Source organism: Palaemon carinicauda, chromosome 44, assembly GCF_036898095.1.
Source record: "Palaemon carinicauda isolate YSFRI2023 chromosome 44, ASM3689809v2, whole genome shotgun sequence".
NCBI classification, from domain to species: domain Eukaryota; kingdom Metazoa; phylum Arthropoda; class Malacostraca; order Decapoda; family Palaemonidae; genus Palaemon; species Palaemon carinicauda.
In genome coordinates this window covers 2,477,967-2,497,892 of record NC_090768.1, presented here as the reverse complement: position 1 = coordinate 2,497,892, position 19,926 = coordinate 2,477,967, and the positions used below count along the sequence as shown (strand labels likewise).

Genomic DNA, 19,926 nt, shown 5'->3' with positions numbered 1-19,926 from the left:
TTATTGTAATCCTTGAACATTAATTCTTAGTGATCATGAATTTGTTTGTTTTCTATATTACATGATACAACCTTCATGTTCTTATTCTTGCAACATTTTAAAAATGCTCGTGTAAGAATTTAAGGTAATATATTATCCATGGTTATTGGTGATATAAGAGAAATCCAACTGTATTGATAGGAAAAGATGAATTGTTAAAGTTCTGTACTGTATACTATATTTATTGTGAATATATAAATGGGCATAATCTATATCTATCTATCTATCTATATATATATATATATATATATATATATATATATATATATGTATGTATATATTATATAAATATATATGTATATATATATATATATACATATATATATATATATATATATATATATATATATATATATATATATATATATATATATATTATACTTATACATACACACACACATACATAAATGTATATATATATATATATATATATATATATATATATATATATGTATATATATATATATATATATATATATATATATATATATACATATATATATATATATATATATATATATATACATATACATATATATATATATATATATATATATATATATATATATATATATATATATGTATATAGTATATACTTATACTTATACATATACATATACATATACATATACACACACACACACATATATATATATATATATATATATATATATATATATATATATATATATGTATATTTAGGTTTTTTGGGGGGTATCAACAGGGGTGAAGGCTAGGAATTTAATAAAAACCTATAATACGCACACTTATACTTTATACTGTATATGAATATATATAATCAACCAAGAAAGGAGGCAGGCTTTCAAAGTGAGTATTCATCTGACCATAGTAGGTTGTCCAGGGCACCAGCCACCCATTGAGATACAACCGCTAGAGAGTTATGGGGTCCTTTGACTGGCCAGACAGTACTACATTGGATCCTTCCCTTTGGTTACTGTTCACTTTCCCATTGCCTACACATACATCGAATAGTCTGGCCTATTTTTTTCAAAGTAGATAAAATGAGATACTATCGGCCTAAGCTGACCGTAACCTCCTATCTACAGCTCCCAGGGAGTCTCTTCAAGGCAGCTGTTCCCTGCTATTACGTGTCGGTTGCTAGGGCGATGTGCCGGACTCGCAAGAACCATGTGGTTATGTGGTAGAAGGGGAAGGTGGGTTTGAAAACATTAGCTAGTGTTGGTCAAGAGCTAAGGGGAAATAATTAGCTTAGACCAAGACTGGTTAAGACAAGCATGCAGAAAAGCACAAATCTAACGTAAATTCATACCACAGGTGTAAAAGAATATGTGTCATACTTTTACAAGACTAGCTAAGAAATTCATTTAAAACCCTGAACAATTTTAAAACAAGCTTCCAGCTTCGGCCATGCGACAACCGCGGATAAGGAATGGATGCATAGTGCAAAAACAAAGGGGGGAGACGTGAAATTCTCCACCAATAAAGGCTAAGGTACTCGAGTTAACTGATGAAAGAGAAGCAGAAGCGACTAATATTCTCAAACTCTCTCAAAAACTTAGCAAAACCAGCAGAAAACTCCCAAAGCCATCTGTCAAGATGGTGCTGCAAGAAGAAATGGCAAACCAGCAAAATTGTTCACAATAACACACTGGGATCAGAGTTGTAACGGCTCTCCCACGTATCCAATCCTGTCCCTTATACTTCGAGACAAGTCTGACTCTATTCAGGGAAGGATAGCCGAGGTTGTTTTGAACACGTCCCCGTTTCTTACACGCTCTCACTCGGGACATTCGCTCCAAGTGTTAGAACCCTGTGATACATACCACTACAGGTAAAATTCTGTTATATCACTCACAGGAAATATCCCAAGTAGAAATCTGCCTAGAGGATCTTCCATCCGGACTACATGGCTTGAGCCTAAAAATTAATATACATACTTAGGACAGACTGTAAATGTTTCCCCAGGACATTAGACTGAAATTAAAAGAAAGATAAGCATGGGATGGAGAGCTTTTGGTAAATATAGGACATTATAAAAAGTAAAAGGCCATGTGTAAAGCAATCACTGGAGAGATCAATACCTATTGCCTTCTATGTTTGTCATTGTGCCTTGTTGATGGTAAATGCAAAACAGGGCTTAACTGGGAAATGAAGGTGGCTAAATTGGAAGGGAATTTCACTATCAGATGGGACTAAAGGTATGCTTGGAAGGATGACAGTTTCATTCTTGAAAGCGCCTGTCGAAATCGTAGCTTCAATAACATTTTCATTTAGTCTTGTGACAATACAGCTAGTCCCATTCATTGTTTTTGGGGGTTCCAAAGATCTCAAGACAATGATGTGGCAGCCACGTTTCAAGGTTAGCTTGTGAGGGGGTAACCCAGCCAGCTCAAGAGATTTCAGAAACTCTTCTGGGTACTGTACTGCTTCTCCATCATTTATAGCTGTATCAATTGATTTGTACTCCCTGCCCTCTCCAGGAAATTCAGACACGAACCATATGTTTTACTGGTTTACACTGCTATTCAACGGAGAAATAATGGCCCACTCACCCAGCCATTCTTAGCTCGTGGCTGTTGTTGTCAGTTTCGGGTAAACCTTTGCTTTGCGATCTTCAAGGCTTAGAACGCATTCCCCAAGTTTTTGAGGAATAATAATGACATCTGGTGGTATAGTTAAAGGGAAAAAATTTACTATTTATGAAATTACAATGAAAAGGAGGGATATTACATTACAATATCAGAAGTGATAGATGACGAACTCCATTCCGATTTTTATTGATGACAGAGTTTTTGGCGATTTTCAGCGATGACAGGCTTTGCTCCTATCATGTAATACAAGGTCCGGAAATATTGTTTCTTTATCTGTCATACATAGACTCTATCATTCCTTAACTTTGAATTACATGACTCGGCAGAAATCCTTAATGTGAAACTGAATGACTCAGCAGAAGTCAAACATTGATTGTTGTTCGGTTATTTGGAGAATAAATAGAACTCAATCAATTCAAGAATATAGCCTGGAGAAGGGGCGGACAAACGCCGACAAACACTTTGCTATATATATATATATATATATATATATATATATATATATATATATATATATATATATATATATATAGTGTGTGTGTGTGTTTTTGTACATATAGTACATTAGTAAAATATCTGTTAAAATGTTTATGGAAAAACACTGTTCTGAATTATATTTTATGAAAAACTATTTATTTAAATATTTGTAATGCATGACTTGTAAATCTTTGTCTTTTTCTTACTTAGATTCTAACCTATGTGAAGTTGAGGGGACATGTGATCAGCTGTGTTTTACGACTGGAAAAAGTAATTTATGTGATTGTGTTCCTGGATATAAGCTAACAGACTCTTCAAGATGCCAAGCGGTGAATGGTAAGATTTTTTTAGTGTATGTGTAAATATACAGTATTCACCCTTTATCCAGGGTTAATGTCAACCTAGCATGGTTCAACTACGGGTATAAATGATAATAATAAGATTGAAAACAGATTGTTTTCTGTTTATTTTTGTATACACTATTCCATAACAAATTGATTTATATGTAGGTATTTAAATTTCCTTTTAAGTTCTCAAACAGTAGACAAGATTTTTATTTAGTTTTGTTATTGTTATTGTTTATGAATCCTTGAAGGTACTCTGTAACAAACTGCAATCCTCAGTTATTTACAGTAATTGTAATCTTCTTTATTTTATATTTGAGAAAAACATTAAACTGTCTTCTAGTCAATAGTTGATGATGGCTTGAGTATCCAGAAATGACCAAGGAACTGAGTAAATTTTGTCACTTTTACATATCGTAATTGGATGGAGTGAAGAAAGCTCTGGGTGATAGGAGGATAGATGTGAGAGAGGCAAGAGAGCGTGCTAGAAATAGGAATGAATGGCGAGCGATTGTGACGCAGTTCCGGTAGGCTCTGCTGCTTCCTCCGGTGCCTTAGATGACCGCGGAGGTAGCAGCAGTAGGGGATTCAGCATTATGAAGCTTCGTCTGTGGTGGATAACGGGGGAGGTTGGGCTGTGGCACCCTAGCAGTACCAGCTGAACTCGGTTGAGTCCCTTGTCAGGCTGGGAGGAACGTAGAGAGTAGAGGTCCCCTTTTTGTTTTGTTTCATTTGTTGATGTCGGCTACCCCCCAAAATTGGGGGAAGTGCCTTGGTATATGTATGTATGTATGTACATATCGTAATTTGTTCAACACAAAGTTTATGTTAATATTTTAAAATAATACTTCCAGGCTTTTACCATCCTAAACATTTATGAAGTTTGGACATTAAATTTGGGCCTCTTATCATGAAATGACTAATGTTATTGTAACTGTACATGGGATTAACTCTTTACGTATAGAAATACTTAATGTTTATATAATACTATTGTTCTAAAGATTTGTTAATGTAAATGCTTCTATCAGTTGAACAATATTATGATACTGAACGCACACTATGTAGCCCAAGGTCCCACCTCTTCTTGTTATCTCATATTATTTGCATCAGGATAAAGCTTTAGTTGACCCTATTAATCATGGTGTTATACAGGTAATCCTCTATTATTATAGGGTTCTATTCAGAAAACCCTATTATAAGCTGAAAATATCATAAGGTCTTAGTTAACAGTGATTGGTAATAATGTGGTAAGAAAGTGCCTAATATTTTAATGGAAAATATTTGTATAATAAGAATAGATAAAAAGTCAGTGATTAGCTAGAAGAAAAAGTCCAATGCTTAGCCTACATAACATGACTCACCAGTAAGATTTTTTATGGAATTCACACTCGGCCGTTTTTTTGGAATGGCTAAAACAACAATAATTGTTAAAAGGTGAGGCTGATGACAGCAGAGGAGGAAGGTTATTAGTTCTTTATTACTTCTCTTCTCAATGCAATTCAACTAAATAGTGCCAGTTGTATATCCAGATAAAAAGTTGTTAAATGAGTGAGGGTTCAGTATAGTTGATGTTAAAATGGCTTTTTTCTTAGCCTTTATTAGTTATATATCTGAAATTGAATTAATTGGGTGTTAATGTAGTGTAGTTTTGTAAGAGTCCAGTTTTTTCTCACTCAAAAGATTGTCTTTTTGAATTAGGGGTCAAAATGGAAGCTAGGTAAAGCCTAGAAACTTTTTATCTAGGTAAAGAGAAAAAAAAATTGGTTAAAAAGAAGCCATTAACAACGCTGCTGACTCTAAAGATATGCTTTTAAGAATTTTTTATATTGTCCAAGGTGTTCCATTAAAAGTTTACAATAAGTGGTTCCTGGCAACTTCTTTGAACAAAGATTTTTATGGATCTTGTCCATTGTTACTATTATTATAATCCATAATATCTTGTTCTCTTGGAGAGAGGGACTTCTTTCAGTTTGTGGGTGTCAGTTTCCAAAAAATGGGTAATTATTTTAAGTTTCATTGATAGGGTCCTTCTACTGGATCTCAAGACTTCCTTTTTTTGGGCTCAAGCCATGTCGTCCTGATGGAAGGTTCCTTCAGTAGCTTCCTTAGGGTATATATGACTACAGTAGATATTCCCAGAGAATTAAACTAAAGGTTTCACAGAATTCTAACTTCTGGCACGAGCACCCATAAGGTTTCCCTTTAGGATATCGTATAATAACAGGGGACGTATGCTTGACACGCCACATAGCTACCTGCACCCCACATAGCGTTTACGCTTCGAGGGGGAAGTGTGGCAAGTTATGGGAGGAGCCGTAACTAAGTTCTCCTCCTTCGTTACTGTTACGATACTCTATGACGTCATAACCGCCGCCATCTTGGTTGACGTCACCATTGCGCGCCTTCCTCATTCCTTCTTACGTAGCGTTTATGACCAGGTGCTTTTTACCAGTTATTCGCTTGTATTATCATCATGTCGCAATCTTCTGCCTCGCCTTCTTCTGGAAAGTTGAGTACCATATTCTTGTATTGTATAAATCAGCTCTGGCCGTAAAGTAACGCCTTTTTTTTTTTTTTTTTTCAAAATACCGTGTTTTGTGGTGGGACTGTGCCTTGACCGGAGGCGTCATGACGCTGACGCTGTTCGCTTCGCATGCTTTATTTAGTTAGCTAGAACAACCTTCTCGGTCTTATAACTAATTATCAGCATTAGTTATTTAGTCTTCATTGCTAGGAATTAATTATATTATGCCGTTAGTATTCCTTTTCGGCGAGTGTAGGTAGCTGAATTCCTAGGCTCAATTGCTAGCCTAGCCCCTAGGCTCGATAGCTTAGGCGTTATTGTTTACTTTCATGCATGATATAATAAGTGTTCCTGGTGTTAATTAATGAAATGAAGATGTTAGGCATTTATACATATAAGATTCAGTGATTGCACATGATTTTTCTCCTTCTAGGAAGCATACAAGGGGTTTCGATGATCTTGGTAGTCGACTCCCTTGCCCCTAACCTAACGCTGGGGCTTTTGTATACTTTCTCCCCTCCCCAGTTACCGTATCCAAGGTAGTCTCCTCCCTCTGAGGTATCCTAGGCTACATCCTAGCCCTCCTTACCTTGAATCGTATTCAAGTGAGGTTAGGCTAGGATTTTCTTTCCCCACTCATAGCCATAGTACATGAGCTTTGAGTTTGGGACAGAACCTCAGAGTACCAGTCGTTTGCCCCCCTGCTACCCCATTAGATGAATGAACTCTCCTTTTGGTCCCTGCTGGTCGGCAAAGGTGGGGCGGCTCTGCCCTTCCCCCTAGACCACACCTGGTAGGGTTACAACCCTTCCTCCCTGTGGCCTAGCGACTTGTCCTACACCTGTCTTCCCTGGTCTGGGGACATGCTCCCCTTGCCTAGGTTAGGCAGGCCATGGGATTCTGTTTCTTTATGGTTTAGGACGGTACATTAGTGCTGTTCTTTCACTGTATTAACCTACCCTAGGCTGGAGAACGAATTCTTCCTACACCTGGGATAGTGCTGGTACTGATACAGAACCCCCCCCCCCATGGAGTATCGGTGAGGGCTCACGCCTTCCCCTACACTCCTCCTCAGGACCCTCTCCCCTCCCCTCTCTGTCCTTTAGTGATGGCCTAGCCATCACACCTCTGTCCACTGTCCTACAACTCGACCGTGTGCCGGTGGGTTGTGGGGTCTGCCCGGTCCTTTCGTTGGTTAGTCCGAACTGCTAGGCTTCCCACATATAGTTGAACTATGGGATAGCATACGACAGGTCGGTCTGCCGGCGGAAGACCTCACTATCTTAGAGTGTTTTTCGGTCCTCCCTTGGGCCGCCACCCGCAACTCTAGCCGACTGCCGGCTCTGTTGTGGCTGGATGAAAGGTTGCCATTCTCTCCCTTCCATTTGAACACTCCTTCCGGAAGAAGATGAGGTTTGGGTAGTGAGCTACCGCCCTTCCCTCCTTCTTCTATTCTTTCTCTCTATCTCATCAGTGCCGGTCCACTGCCACACTACTCTGCCGGCAACAGCCGTCAGCTTAGTCCCGGTATCCTCTCTGTCTCATTGATTGACGTCAGGGTTGGAGTACCGAAGCCGGTTGCTTGCCGACTGCCGGGGGCCGTCGACTTGCCGGCGATCTGCCATCATCTTGAGGTTTCGCCCTCTCTCTGCCACATAGACTGATGGATGCGAGGGGTTCCCCCTCGATGGAGATTTGCCGGCGCGCTTCCTGCATGCCATCACGCTGCTGGCGCCACCTAATCATTCTACTCCAGTGGACTGTCACCTCTACCCTGCCGGCTCTGCGCTGGCAGTGTCTATTGTATAGCTATATACGACAGCCAGTACATCTATGGTATAGTACATACCCTAGTCAGGAAACTATGGTGTATAGTTGTGCAGTAAATTCTTCTAGCATACTCTGTGCATCCATGCACAGTCCCTTGCCGGGACCTACCTGAATCGGGGAGAATCATTTCCCCCCCTATCTCTCTATGCTGAATGAACTCAGCTCCCCCTCTCACCATTACTAATACCCCGGAGGGAGTCTAAGCTGTGCTTTATCCCTTGTGGATATTCCTTCCCCCTCTTAGGGCGCTCTTAAGGAGTCCCTAGAATTAGTTATTGTGTGGGGTCACAGAAATTGGCTGGGCGGGATGCACAAGTATGTGTCTTTTCTGCTTCATTTCCAGCTTACCTATCCTAACCTAACACTTGGAAAGGAATCTTATATTATAAGTAAAATTACTTTAAGACTAATCTAAGATTACTTTAAGTCAATGCTATAGACTTCTGTAGACTCATGTACCCCTTTCTTCTTTACAGGAGGAGTACATCAGGTGTGAGAGCCGAACCCACGCCAGCTGTTCCGTTGCCTAAGGGACTTTTTGGTATTCGGAACGCAGGTGTGCACTGTCTGCAAAGACCTGCTCCATGAGGCGTTCGAGGACCCCCCATCTGCGGAGGCCAGGGACATCGCTCGGAAGAAACTACGCAAATGGGTGCGTGGTTTCCAGAAGAACGCCACGGGGCCCTATCTCCCTAGTGAGAAGATGAGAGCTCTGCTCTTTCCCAAGGCATCTGCGGATGCTGTTATCCCCAAGCCAGAGATCCCCTGCGTCCAGCTGATGGTTGAACCGGACGTATCGGACGCACTTCAAGACTTCCATCTTGATGAGGTGGAACGGATGTCAGAAGTGTCGGACAACACCGAAAGGACCCTGATGGCCGAGGGTCGAGAAGAGGAGGAGCATACTGAGGGTCCTGACTCTGAGGGTGATGGCGCCCGCGCCCCCTCTGTTACTTCCGTTGCTATTTTGGAACCCGTCCCCTCTACTTCTTCCACTCCTACGCCTGTGAGAGTGGACACCCAGGATAACCTCCAAGCCTTGGTGGCACTCCTGGACGAAAGGCTTCGGCAGAGGGACTAAGACTTTGAGAGGGAGATCCTCCGTCTGTCGAAACAGCCCCCGAGGAAGATCACCGTTAAGGATCTTCCCCCTTGCTGAGTGACCAACCCATGGAGGCATGCTGAACACATGCCGATCATGAGTGGACGCATCTTCGTCAACGGTAAGTTAGGCGCCATTCCCCTTGAAGAGGTGGAGTTTTCGCCTAGCTTTGAAGCATAGCCGGACTGTTACATCCGTCTCAAGTTCGAGCCAGTTTCCAAGGATGAAACCGAGCCTAAGGAGGTCATCGTCTTCCACCACGCAGAGGCTCAATCTGGAGAATATACGCATCCATCGCTCAAAGAGATCTCAAGAGACCTCTGCCAACCAGGCTTCGTTCACTCTTAAAGCCATGGTCTGAGGCAAAGAACCTGAAAAGATCAGTACCTCTTCAACTACCGCCTCCATCGGTCGTTATCCACACGGATGCATCGCTAGAAGGATAGGGGGGTCACTCCCATCAACGGAAAGTTCAAGGAACATGGTCTCCCCTATTCATGACGTTTCACATCAACATCTTGGAGGCCATGGCGGTCCTTCGTACTCTGAAGAGGCTGTCTCCACGTCCTTCAGTCCACATCCGTCTAACTCTGGACAGCGATGTTGTGGTCAGATGTCTCAGCCGTCAGGGCTCAAGATCGCCCCAACTCAACCAAGTGTTGCTTCCCATCTTCCGCTTGGCGAACAAGAAAAGATGGCACCTCTCAGCAGTTCACCTACAAGGATTCCGCAACGTGACGGCGGATGCTCTATCCAGGACAACCCCGATAGAGTCAGAATGGTCCCTAGACGCAGACTCATTCTCCTTCATCTCCCTACAAGTCCCGGAACTGCAGATCGACCTCTTCGCAACGAGCGACAACAAACAACTTCCTCGTTACGTGGTCCCATACGAGGACCCCTGATTGGAACAGATGGTCCAAGATTTACCTGTTCCCTCCACCCAACCTTCTGCTGAAAGTCCTCATCAAACTGAGAACCTTCCAAGGAACAGCAGCCCTAGTGGCACCCAAGTGGCCCCGGAGCAACTGGTTCCCATTAATCCTGGAGTTATAACCCAAGCTAATTCCCCTGCCGGACCCAGTTCTCTTCCAGCAAGTTCATAAGTCGACTGTCTTCGCTTCATCAAGGAAAACCCGAGACCTTCATCTCATGATTTTCTCTCCCTAGCCGTCAAGAAGAGGTTTGGGATCTCGAAGAAATGCTTGGACTTAGAGGCATACAAAACAAAATCTACCAGAAGGCAATACGAGTCATCCTAGAGGAAGTGGGTGTCCTTTGTCAAGGCTAAAAATCCTACAGAAATCTCTATAGACTTTTATCTGTCCTTCTTCAAAATCTACCAGAAGGCAATACGAGTCATCCTAGAGGAAGTGGGTGTCCTTTGTCAAGGCTAAAAATCCTACAGAAATCTCTATAGACTTTTATCTGTCCTTCTTCATTCACCTTCATGGACAAGGCCTGGCAGCCAACACGATTTCCACCTGCAAATCGTCCTTGACAAGACCATTACTATATGCCTTCCAGATAGACCTGTCCGATGACATCTTTAACAAGCTGCCAAAGGCATGTGCTAGACTCAGACCTGCACCCCCACCGAGACCCATCTCCTGGTCTCTTGACAAGGTGCTCCACTTTGCCTCAAGTTTGGACAATGAGTCTTGCCCTCTGAAAGATTTGACTCAAAAAGTGATTTTCCTATTTGCTCTCGCCTCGGGAGCCCGAGTCAGTGAAATTGTGGCATTATCAAGAGAAGAGGGCCAGATACAGTTCGCTGAAACAGGCGAGCTTACCCTCTTTCCTGACCCAACGTTTCTCGCCAAGAACAAGCTACCCACTAAAAGGTGGGGCCCTTGGAGAATCTGCCCTCTGAAGGAAGATGTCTCTCTATGTCCAGTGGAGAGTCTAAAGGTTTATCTTTAAAGAACTTTGGACTTTGGCGGAGGACAGGTCTTTAAAGGAGAAATATCGGGATCTGATTTGTCACTCAAACAACTAAGGGCGAAGATCACCTACTTTATTTGCAGAGCGGATCCTGACAGTACACTCGTAGGTCACGATCCCAGGAAAGTTGCCTCTTCCCTGAACTTCATCCAGTCGATGGACTTCGAAAGTCTTCGCTCTTTCACAGGCTGGAAGTCCTCAAAAGTGTTTTTCAAACACTACACGAAGCAGGTGCACGAGCTCAAACGGTATGTGGTAGCTGCAGGTAGTGTGCTAAAACCTGCTGCTTAGTGCTGCGTAGAACAGTGAGTTATTTGGGACTCTAACTCCAAGGGTGCCTGTGTTGACCCTAGTGCAAAACATAGTGATTTTAAGTGCCACCTTGTGACACTACAGACTCTTCTTATACAAAAGTGAAGTCACATAGACTAAAACACGTGTGCCACATGTTTTTAACATGAAGTGTATAAAAGACTTTCTAGAAAGACTTTATAGTTCCTCTGGAACTAATGTGTGTAATGGCAAGTTTTCCTTTTCAGATTCCACACCCATTTTTATTAATGTCTTCAGTCTATGTTACTGATTGCATTCCATTACATTTTATTGCTTATTGTATGCTAATTCTTATTTAACTAAAATAGAATAGAATTTGTTTACCTGTGCGTCTTATTTTGCCCTCACATTGGAAATAAAAAACAATGTTAGAGAATTTTATTTACCTCATTATTTGAATAATGGTATGAACAATGTTAAATTATAATATTGTTCCTTATTGATACAAACTCATCTAGACCAAGGTAATTTGTTCCAACACATTGTACTTACCTTCTTCTATCTGACCCTGGGACCAGCAGGTATCTCCGATGCTAGGGGAGTTCCTTTATCAAGTAACTTCAAGATGTTCCTTACTTCCAAATAGGACTTCCCTGCCGGGGGGCAGGAAGCGGTAACATGGTATATGCTTATCTGTAGTGACATGTAACGGAATATTGTCTAGAAGTCGAAGGCACTACAAAAAGGTAAAAATCCGCGATACATTAATTCTCTGGTACACTTCCATCAGGACGACAGGGCTTGAGCCCAAAACACGGATTTTGAGCGAAGCGAAAAATCTATTTTTGGGTGAGATAGCCATGTCGTCCTGATGGACCCGCCCTTGTTCTCTGTTCAGGCCTTGACAGGCCCCTCCCAATCTTATTGTATCATGGAGGCTGGCCTAAATGCCGGAAGGAATGAGGAAGGCGCGCAATGGTGACGTCAACCAAGATGGCGGCCAACATGGCGGAGGTTATGACGTCACAGAGTACCGTAACAGTAACGAAGGAGGAGAACTTAGTAACGGCTCCTCCCATAACTTGCCACACTTCCCCCTTGAAGCGTAAACGCTATGTGGGGTGCAGATAGCTATGTGGCGTGTCAAGCATATGTCCCCTGTTATTATACGATATCCTAAAGGGAAACCTTATGGGTACTCGTGCCACAAGTTAGAATTCTGTGAAACCTTTAGTTTAATTCTCTGGGAATATCTACTGTAGTCATATATACCCTAAGGAAGCTACTGAAGGAACCTTCCATCAGGACGACATGGCTATCTCACCCAAAAATAGATTTTTATGAATAGTATTTACCTGGCAGTTATATATATATAGCTTAGTCTCTGACTTTCGGCAGAATTTATTCGAAAATCGCGGCAACCGCCTTGTGGAGGTTGTGCGGTTAGGTGGTTAACACCCCTTACAGGATGGTACTTGGAATCATTCCCGTTTTCTGTTCCTCAGTTCATCTCTGCCGGCCCAATCGACAACATCGTTGGTCCACCATTAAGAGTTTTTCGAATCGCATAGCTGATATATCGTTGGATTTTTCTCTCACTGTAACATGTATATTACAGTTATCTTGGTGATGTAAAATTTTCTTTTAGCCTTCGCTGGTTGGGTTTTATTTTTACTGAGTGTTAGTGTTTTAATTTTGTTTGTATCTTTAAAAGGTAGGATTGGGAGTGTTTTTACCCCTACTGTAAAACGAACCTACTTTTTTTTTTCTTTATTTATTTTTTTTTTAAAACCTGATGGCGGAAATATGTTTCCCCAACTCTATGACGTCGCAGTCATGTGACGTAATCTACATAGTACATACATTGTATGACTTGCAAATTCTTTTATTTGCCTGATTGTTATGCTGACTTTGATATACTGTACTCTGTGTATTCTTTTACTGTCCATTGCTGAGACCGTTTTAAAAAATGTTGAGGTGAAGTATTCCTTCAACATTCTGATGAATCCTAGATCATCGGAACACCAATGATTACCTATCAGTATTAATATTTTACAAGTGGTGGAGTAGGTGTTAGTATCCACTGTCTCCGGCTCTACGTACGAGAGTTATTCCTCTCTGTAATTTCCCTGATAAGAAAAATAAAAATATTAATATTGTAGGTCACAGCAATTGCCAGGAGGGGAAACACAGATATGTGTCTTTTCTACTTCCTTTCTAGCTTACTATCCTAAGCTATGATAAATAATGGTAAAGCATACTATTTATGCATGTGTATATTTATCAGTGAGATAAATTACCCTATACTCATTTCACTCTTTCTTTCCTTACAGGAGGAAGCTAAGGTGAAGTGTGCAGTCCTGTTCGGCAACCACAAAAGTAGGGACTTTTTTGGCCACAAGATGTGCAGGTCTCATGCCTCCTGCTGCATCGTACCCGGATCCCTGAGGTACTGGGACCCGTATTTTAAACATATATTATATCAATGATATAAACAATCAAGTACTCATTCACCCTTTTTTCTCCCTTACAGGAGGAGCCAATGACGAAGTGTACAATTGTATTATGCAACCACAAGAGTAAGGACTTTTGTGGGCATACGATGTACAGGTTTTATGCCCTTGCTGCATCGTATCTGGACCCCTGAGGTTCTGGAACCCGAAGTGTCGCTCCTATCGCCTGACCTTGCTGACCGACGGCTTTGTAAAAGATATCCTTGACACTACGGAATCAAGGGATACAGAAAGGGAAACCCACCAAAGGTGAGTATGTGGCTTCCAGAAGAATTCTCCGGGACCTTACCTACCTAACAAATCTTTGTAGTGCCTACTGTTCCCTAAGGCTCAATCGAATACGTTTGTGCCTCAGGCACAGGTCCAACATCCCTCTATCTAATGGACAGTGGACACAGATATCAACAGACACTGCAAAGCTTAGACATCCACCAAGATAGGATGTCAGAGGTGTCCACTGACACCGGACAGGACCTACTGCTAGAAGGCCCTAAATAAGGAGTGGTTCAACCACCCACGGAGGAAGAAGGATCCGTTTTTACGGTGACTGAGGTCCCTCAGCTCACTGTGCTGGCATATTAACTTATGCCGTCAACCTCTTCAGCCCCAACTCCCCAACTGACTAGACAGGTCGGCAGGAGCGAAACCCTCCTAGAGTCGATCCAGCAGATGCTGACACTGTTCTGGAAGGAACGAGAGGAGAATAAGCAAGATCTCAAAGAGATGGAGAGAGAGGTACAGGGAAGGAAACGCACTGGCACTTCCAGGGGCTCTGCTAAGCCCCTTAAAATATCTGACCTCCCTCACTGCTCCGAACCAACCCCTGGAGGTAGACGGAACACATGCCCATGTTGAATGGAAGCTTTATATCTCCTAGAAGTTGGGGTACAATCCCCTTGAAGAGCTTCAATTCTGGCCCAGCTTTCAGCGTACTCAGATTGCTATGTGAGACTGCGAGATGAACCTACATCTTCTAAGGAGACTATACCGAAGGAAGTCATTGTCCTCGAACATGACAAGGCTCAAGCCATCCTTACCAAGACCCGGAAAGGGGCCGGATATATGAACTCTAAAGTCTCAGCATTGAGCAAGAAGCATCCAACCTTCATTGCTCCTTCCTCCTGAGCCTTCCCCCTTTCGGGGAAAGCCCTAGACTGTGTCATGAGAGCAGTTGAAGAGGGAAAACCCTGCCCAATCCTAGAGAAATGCAAACCATTATTTCTAGCTACGCCCACCTGCGAGGAGAAGTGGTAAGAGGTACATCTAACCTTCTCCGTCTCGAGGTTGGATCCGGAGATAGCAGGCCAGCAGTTTAATGAGAACCTTCCAAAGTTACCAAACCATCCTTTGAGAAGGGAACAGGAGATAGAAGATAGTCTTACCGCCTCCTTGTCTCATCAGAACTGCTTAGAAATGTGTGCAGGACTTTAATAACGCCCCAGAAAACTGATATCATCATGTATCTGGGACGTAGACCCTTTCCCAAAGGAAGTGGTCCAAGAAGTCATTACCAAAGCCACCACGGAGAGTAGGAACCTGCTCCAAAAGTGGGGCATGTCCTCAAAGAGGAAATCATCATTAGAACTGCACAATTTCTGACCGTGACCATGACCACGGTACTTCAAATGGTAGTCCAGCTGTAAACTACCCTCCAGATGGTCTCTCATCAGCTGGTAGCCAGTTACCTGTATTTAATCCAGGCTTTGAAAGGCACTCGACCACTTTTCGGCCTTACGAAGGTTAGGGCCCCTAAAGAGGATCCTCCGGAAATCCCCCAATGGTGGAGGAGGACGTGGTCACGGAAACATATCCTCAGGAACCTCTAAACAATGAGAGGTTCCAGGTAGGAGGTAGAATTTTCCAATTTCGGGATCATTGGACCTTCGATCCCTGGGTCCACAGCCAAATTACGAATGGACTTGGTTGGAAATGGAACAACAATCCACCTTTCCAAAATTCTTCCAACACTTCCCTCTTATTGGAAGAATATACCTCAGAACTCTTGAACAAGAAGGTAATGAGGAAAGCGAAGTCCATCAAAATTCAGGAAGGCTGTTTTGCGTTCCCAAGAAAGACTCGGACAAACCCTGAGTCATTCTAGACTTGTCTTCACTCAACAAGTTCATCGAGAACAAGTTCCGGATGCTTACAGTGCAACACATAAGGACCCTTCTACCAAAAGGGGCGTATACAGTCTCAATAGACACGGCAGTTGCTTACTGGCACCTACCAGTCAGTCGCCCCCTTTCCTCTTACCTAGGATTCAGGCTACAGAAGACAGAATTTGTCTTCACAGCCATGCCCTTTGGACTAAACATAGCCCCAAAGGTATTCACAAAGCTAACGGACACGATCGTCCAGGAGTACAGGTAGTAGCATAACTGGTTGATTGGCGGGTGCGGGCAGCATCCAAGGCTACTTGTCTGCAAGCGGCCGGAAAGGTGATCCAGTTCCTGGAACACCTGTGTCTCAAGATCAATCGCTAGAAGTCTCGTCTTTCTCCAGCTCACAAGTTTCAATGGTTAGGAATCCATGGGAACTTGCAGTCACACCACCTCTCCATTCTGTTAAAGAAGAGGAGAGAATTAGCGGGATCTGTCAAGAGACTAATCCAACACAAGAGGATTTCAAAATGCCAACAGGAGAGAGCACTGGGCTCTCTCCGGTTCGCAGTACAGTAGTGACAGACCCGATGCTAGAAGCACAGCCAAAGGATGCGCCAGGAGTCTGGAGAAGATACGCTTCAAACGCTCGAAGAGATCAACAAGGTTGACACCGACCCGATTGCGCACGCCATTAAGGCCGTGGTCAACGAATAAGTGCCTAGCACAGACAATTTTCTTGCAACCACCACAAACATCAGTGGTGATACGCATCAACATCTTGGAGGCTATGACAGCCCTCCTGACGTTGAGGTGACTATCCCCTCGCTGAACAGTCCACATCAGATTGGCTCTCAACAACGAGGTGATAGTAATACTGTATGTCTAATCGACAAAGCTCGAGTTCACCTCACATCAACTACGTGATGTTAGCCGTCTTCCGCCTGGCAAGGAAGAGAAGATGGCATTTATCAAGCAGTTCACCTTCAAAGGTTCCGCGATGTGACGGCGGATGCTCTATCCGGGCGAAAGCCGATAGAGATGGAATGGTCCCTAGACGCAGACTCATTCTCCTTTATTTTCGATAAAGTCCCGGAACTGCAGATCGACCTCTTCACAACGAGCGACAAAAAGAAACTACCTCGTTATGTAGCCCCTTATGAGAACCTTAAGCGGAAGCAATAGACGTCATGTCTCTCGACTGGAATGGATGGAATCGAATTTATCTGTTTCCACCAACCAATCTTCTGCTAAAAGTCCTCTGCTGTACCCAGTTTTATCCAAACTGGTGCAGAAGTCGGCTGTTACATTTCATCCTCGAGAACCAACAACCTGCATCCCATGATTTTTTCGCCCTAACAGCGAACAAAAGGTTGGGATCTCGAAGAATGTGGCCGACTTTATTGTAGAGTACAAGTCAAGTCCAACCAGGAGACAATGTGGATTGTCTTGGAAGAAAGGGGTAACCCTCACGAAAACAAGGGGACCAACAGAAATTTCAATAGGTTTCTGTCTCCCTTTCTTCTTTTACCTCCTTGGACGAGGCCTGACTTCCACTACGATAACCACGTGTAAGTCGGCCCTGACTAAACCTCTTCTTTACGCCTTTGAGACGAACCTCATAAGCGAACCCCTTTTAAGGTACCAAAGCATGCACTAGACCCAAGCCGACAACCCCTCCAAAGGCTATTACATGGGCGTTGGTCAAGTCTTGCACTATGCTTCGAACCTGAACAATGAGGATTGTACTCTAGAAGAGCTAACACGGAAACTCAATTTTCTGTTCGCAATAGCCTCAGAGTCTTGAGTTAGTGAAATGTTGGCCTATCAGGGATGCAGGCCATATTCAGTTCACAAAAGAGGGAGAACGGAATCCTTTCCCCAATCCTACTTTCTCGCCAAAACCGAGCTGCCCACCAAAAGGTGGGGTCCTTGGAGAATCTGCCCACTGAAGGAAGATGTCTCCCTATGCCCATTAGGGTGTCTTAAGGTCTATCTAAATAGAACTTCGGATTTCAAGTTAGGACAGCTCTTCCGAGGCGAAACCTCAGGATCAAAATCTATCCCTAAATTAACTGAGAGCAATGCTCATCTACTTATTCGCAGAGCAGATCCTGACAGCTCACCCGCAGTTCATGATCCTAAGAAAATTGCTTCTTCACGGAACTTCTTCCAACACTATACGAAGCAAGTACATAAATAAGACGTTGTGGTGGCGGCGGGTAGTTTTAGAAACCCGTCATCTAAGCCTGTGATGAACAGTGAACTGCTTTGGGACTTTCCAGTGCATTGGGCACATGGGTACATTTACCCTCAAGTGCAAATCACAACGATGATTAACACACTGTTCCATATAGTTGCATATCTGACCGATACCACCAGTGCCGAGTGAACGTTGCGTCACGGTGTTCAGGCATTTCCAAAATCTGTACAAATCAGTCAGATTTGGTTTCACATCTCCATTGAGTGGTGTCATTTCGATGACATTACATATTTTTCTCAAAAGGAGAAAATATGGACCCTGATGTGTTTTCAATGATGGATCAGATTCATACCTGATTGTAACTACAATTGATAATCTAGTAAAATACTGAACGTATTTGTGTCTTATTGCTGCTATCTCAGTTACAGACGAATAAAGCATACTAGAGTTTTAATTAAACCCTTGAAGGGCCCAATTTGAAATCAGAGTAGATTTCCAGGGGATAAAAGGTGATCTCTGAGATTTACCGTCCGTCCCTATGGAGATACAAACTTTGAATCCTTTTAGTTGAAGTTGACACTTTCCCTGCAGGGGCCAGGAAGCCCTAAGCTAGTTCCAAGCTTAGTGGATATGACAAATAACGGTAATGTAATATATAAAGGTCTAGGAGACCATATAAGGAACTCATTCAAAGTAAAGGCACTCATACAAATCCATAGATATAGTACTTTCAAGTAATTCTCTGGTATACTTCCATCAGGACGACATGGCTGAGCCCAAAAAAACGGATTTTGAGCAAAGCGAAAAATCTATTTTTTGGTGATATGGCCATGTCGTCCTGATGGACCCTCTCTTCTTTCGAAAAGGAGTATACAACTATGTAATGAAAAGCGCCACCCGAAACTACTCTATCTGCGGCTATCCATGCTTAAATGCAACAAGAAATAGTTATGCCATAGTAGTACGTGGAGGGGATCCACTGGGTAACCTTGATAACGGCTCCCCTTCAAACTCGCCACTCTTCCCCCTCAAGGCGAAAACTTTCGGGGTGAAGATTGCTATGTGTCGTATCAAGAAATACGTCCCCTGATATTATGCGATATCCTTAAAAGGATACTCGCGCCAGGAGTTAGAATTCTGGAGACCTGTGGTCAATTCTCTGGGAGTATCACTGTAGCCAAATATCCCTTAGAAAGCTACCTAAAGGAACCTCCCATCAGGACGACATGGCCATGTCACCCAAAAATGGATTTTTCGCTTTGCTCAAAATCCGTTTATTGGTAGACTGATGTGACACAAGGAAAAAAATTTAGCTCAAGTTTCATTTAATGTGTTGGTGGACATGACAAAAAATTGACAGTATTTATTGTTATACTTTTGATGTTTATAATTTTTAATGGGTTCTTTTTTTCTGACATTAGATCCCCCAGATCAGCCAGCAACTCTTTTATATGCCAGCAATTCTGGCTTAGCTATGGTCCACCTCAATGGAAGTAGCTTACCAGGAAATACTCACGTCAGCTCTCAGTATGCGATAACGGTTGACTTTGATCATCGTTCAAATTCAGGTTAGTTTTTAATCGTGTAATTGAATTAGCAATACCCTTTTATATTCCATTCATAAAAATATGATATTCATTGTAAAGGATTTTAAACTATCATGATCTTGATAGACTTTTCTAATAAAAAGATTGTTAATGTAATGAATTTGTATATATATTTTTTATGGTATATTAACCCTTTTACCCCCAATGGACGTACTGGTACGTTTCACAAAACTCATCCCTTTACCCCCAAGGACGTACTGTTACGTCCTTGCAAAAAAACTGTTTTTTTTTACATTTTTGCATATTTTTGATAACTTTATGAGAAACTTCTGGCATTTTCCTAAATAATGAGACCAACCTGACCTCTCTATGATGAAAATTAAGGCTGTTAGAGCAATTTAAAAAAATATATTGCAAAATGTGCTTGGAAAAAAAAAAACCTGGGGGTTAAGGGT

General features: G+C 42.4%; 1 protein-coding gene across 2 annotated transcripts in view; it reads left to right on the top strand.

Annotated features, from left to right (window-relative positions):
• Positions 1-19,926, top strand: part of LRP1 (LDL receptor protein 1) — a 1,015,507-nt gene that overhangs the window by 138,935 nt on the left and 856,646 nt on the right. For both annotated transcript variants that reach the window (XM_068367027.1, XM_068367026.1), the window contains exons 6-7: positions 3,300-3,425; positions 19,346-19,492. In XM_068367027.1, the coding sequence (XP_068223128.1) occupies positions 3,300-3,425; positions 19,346-19,492 (273 nt within the window). The remainder of the gene's footprint in view (positions 1-3,299; positions 3,426-19,345; positions 19,493-19,926) is intronic.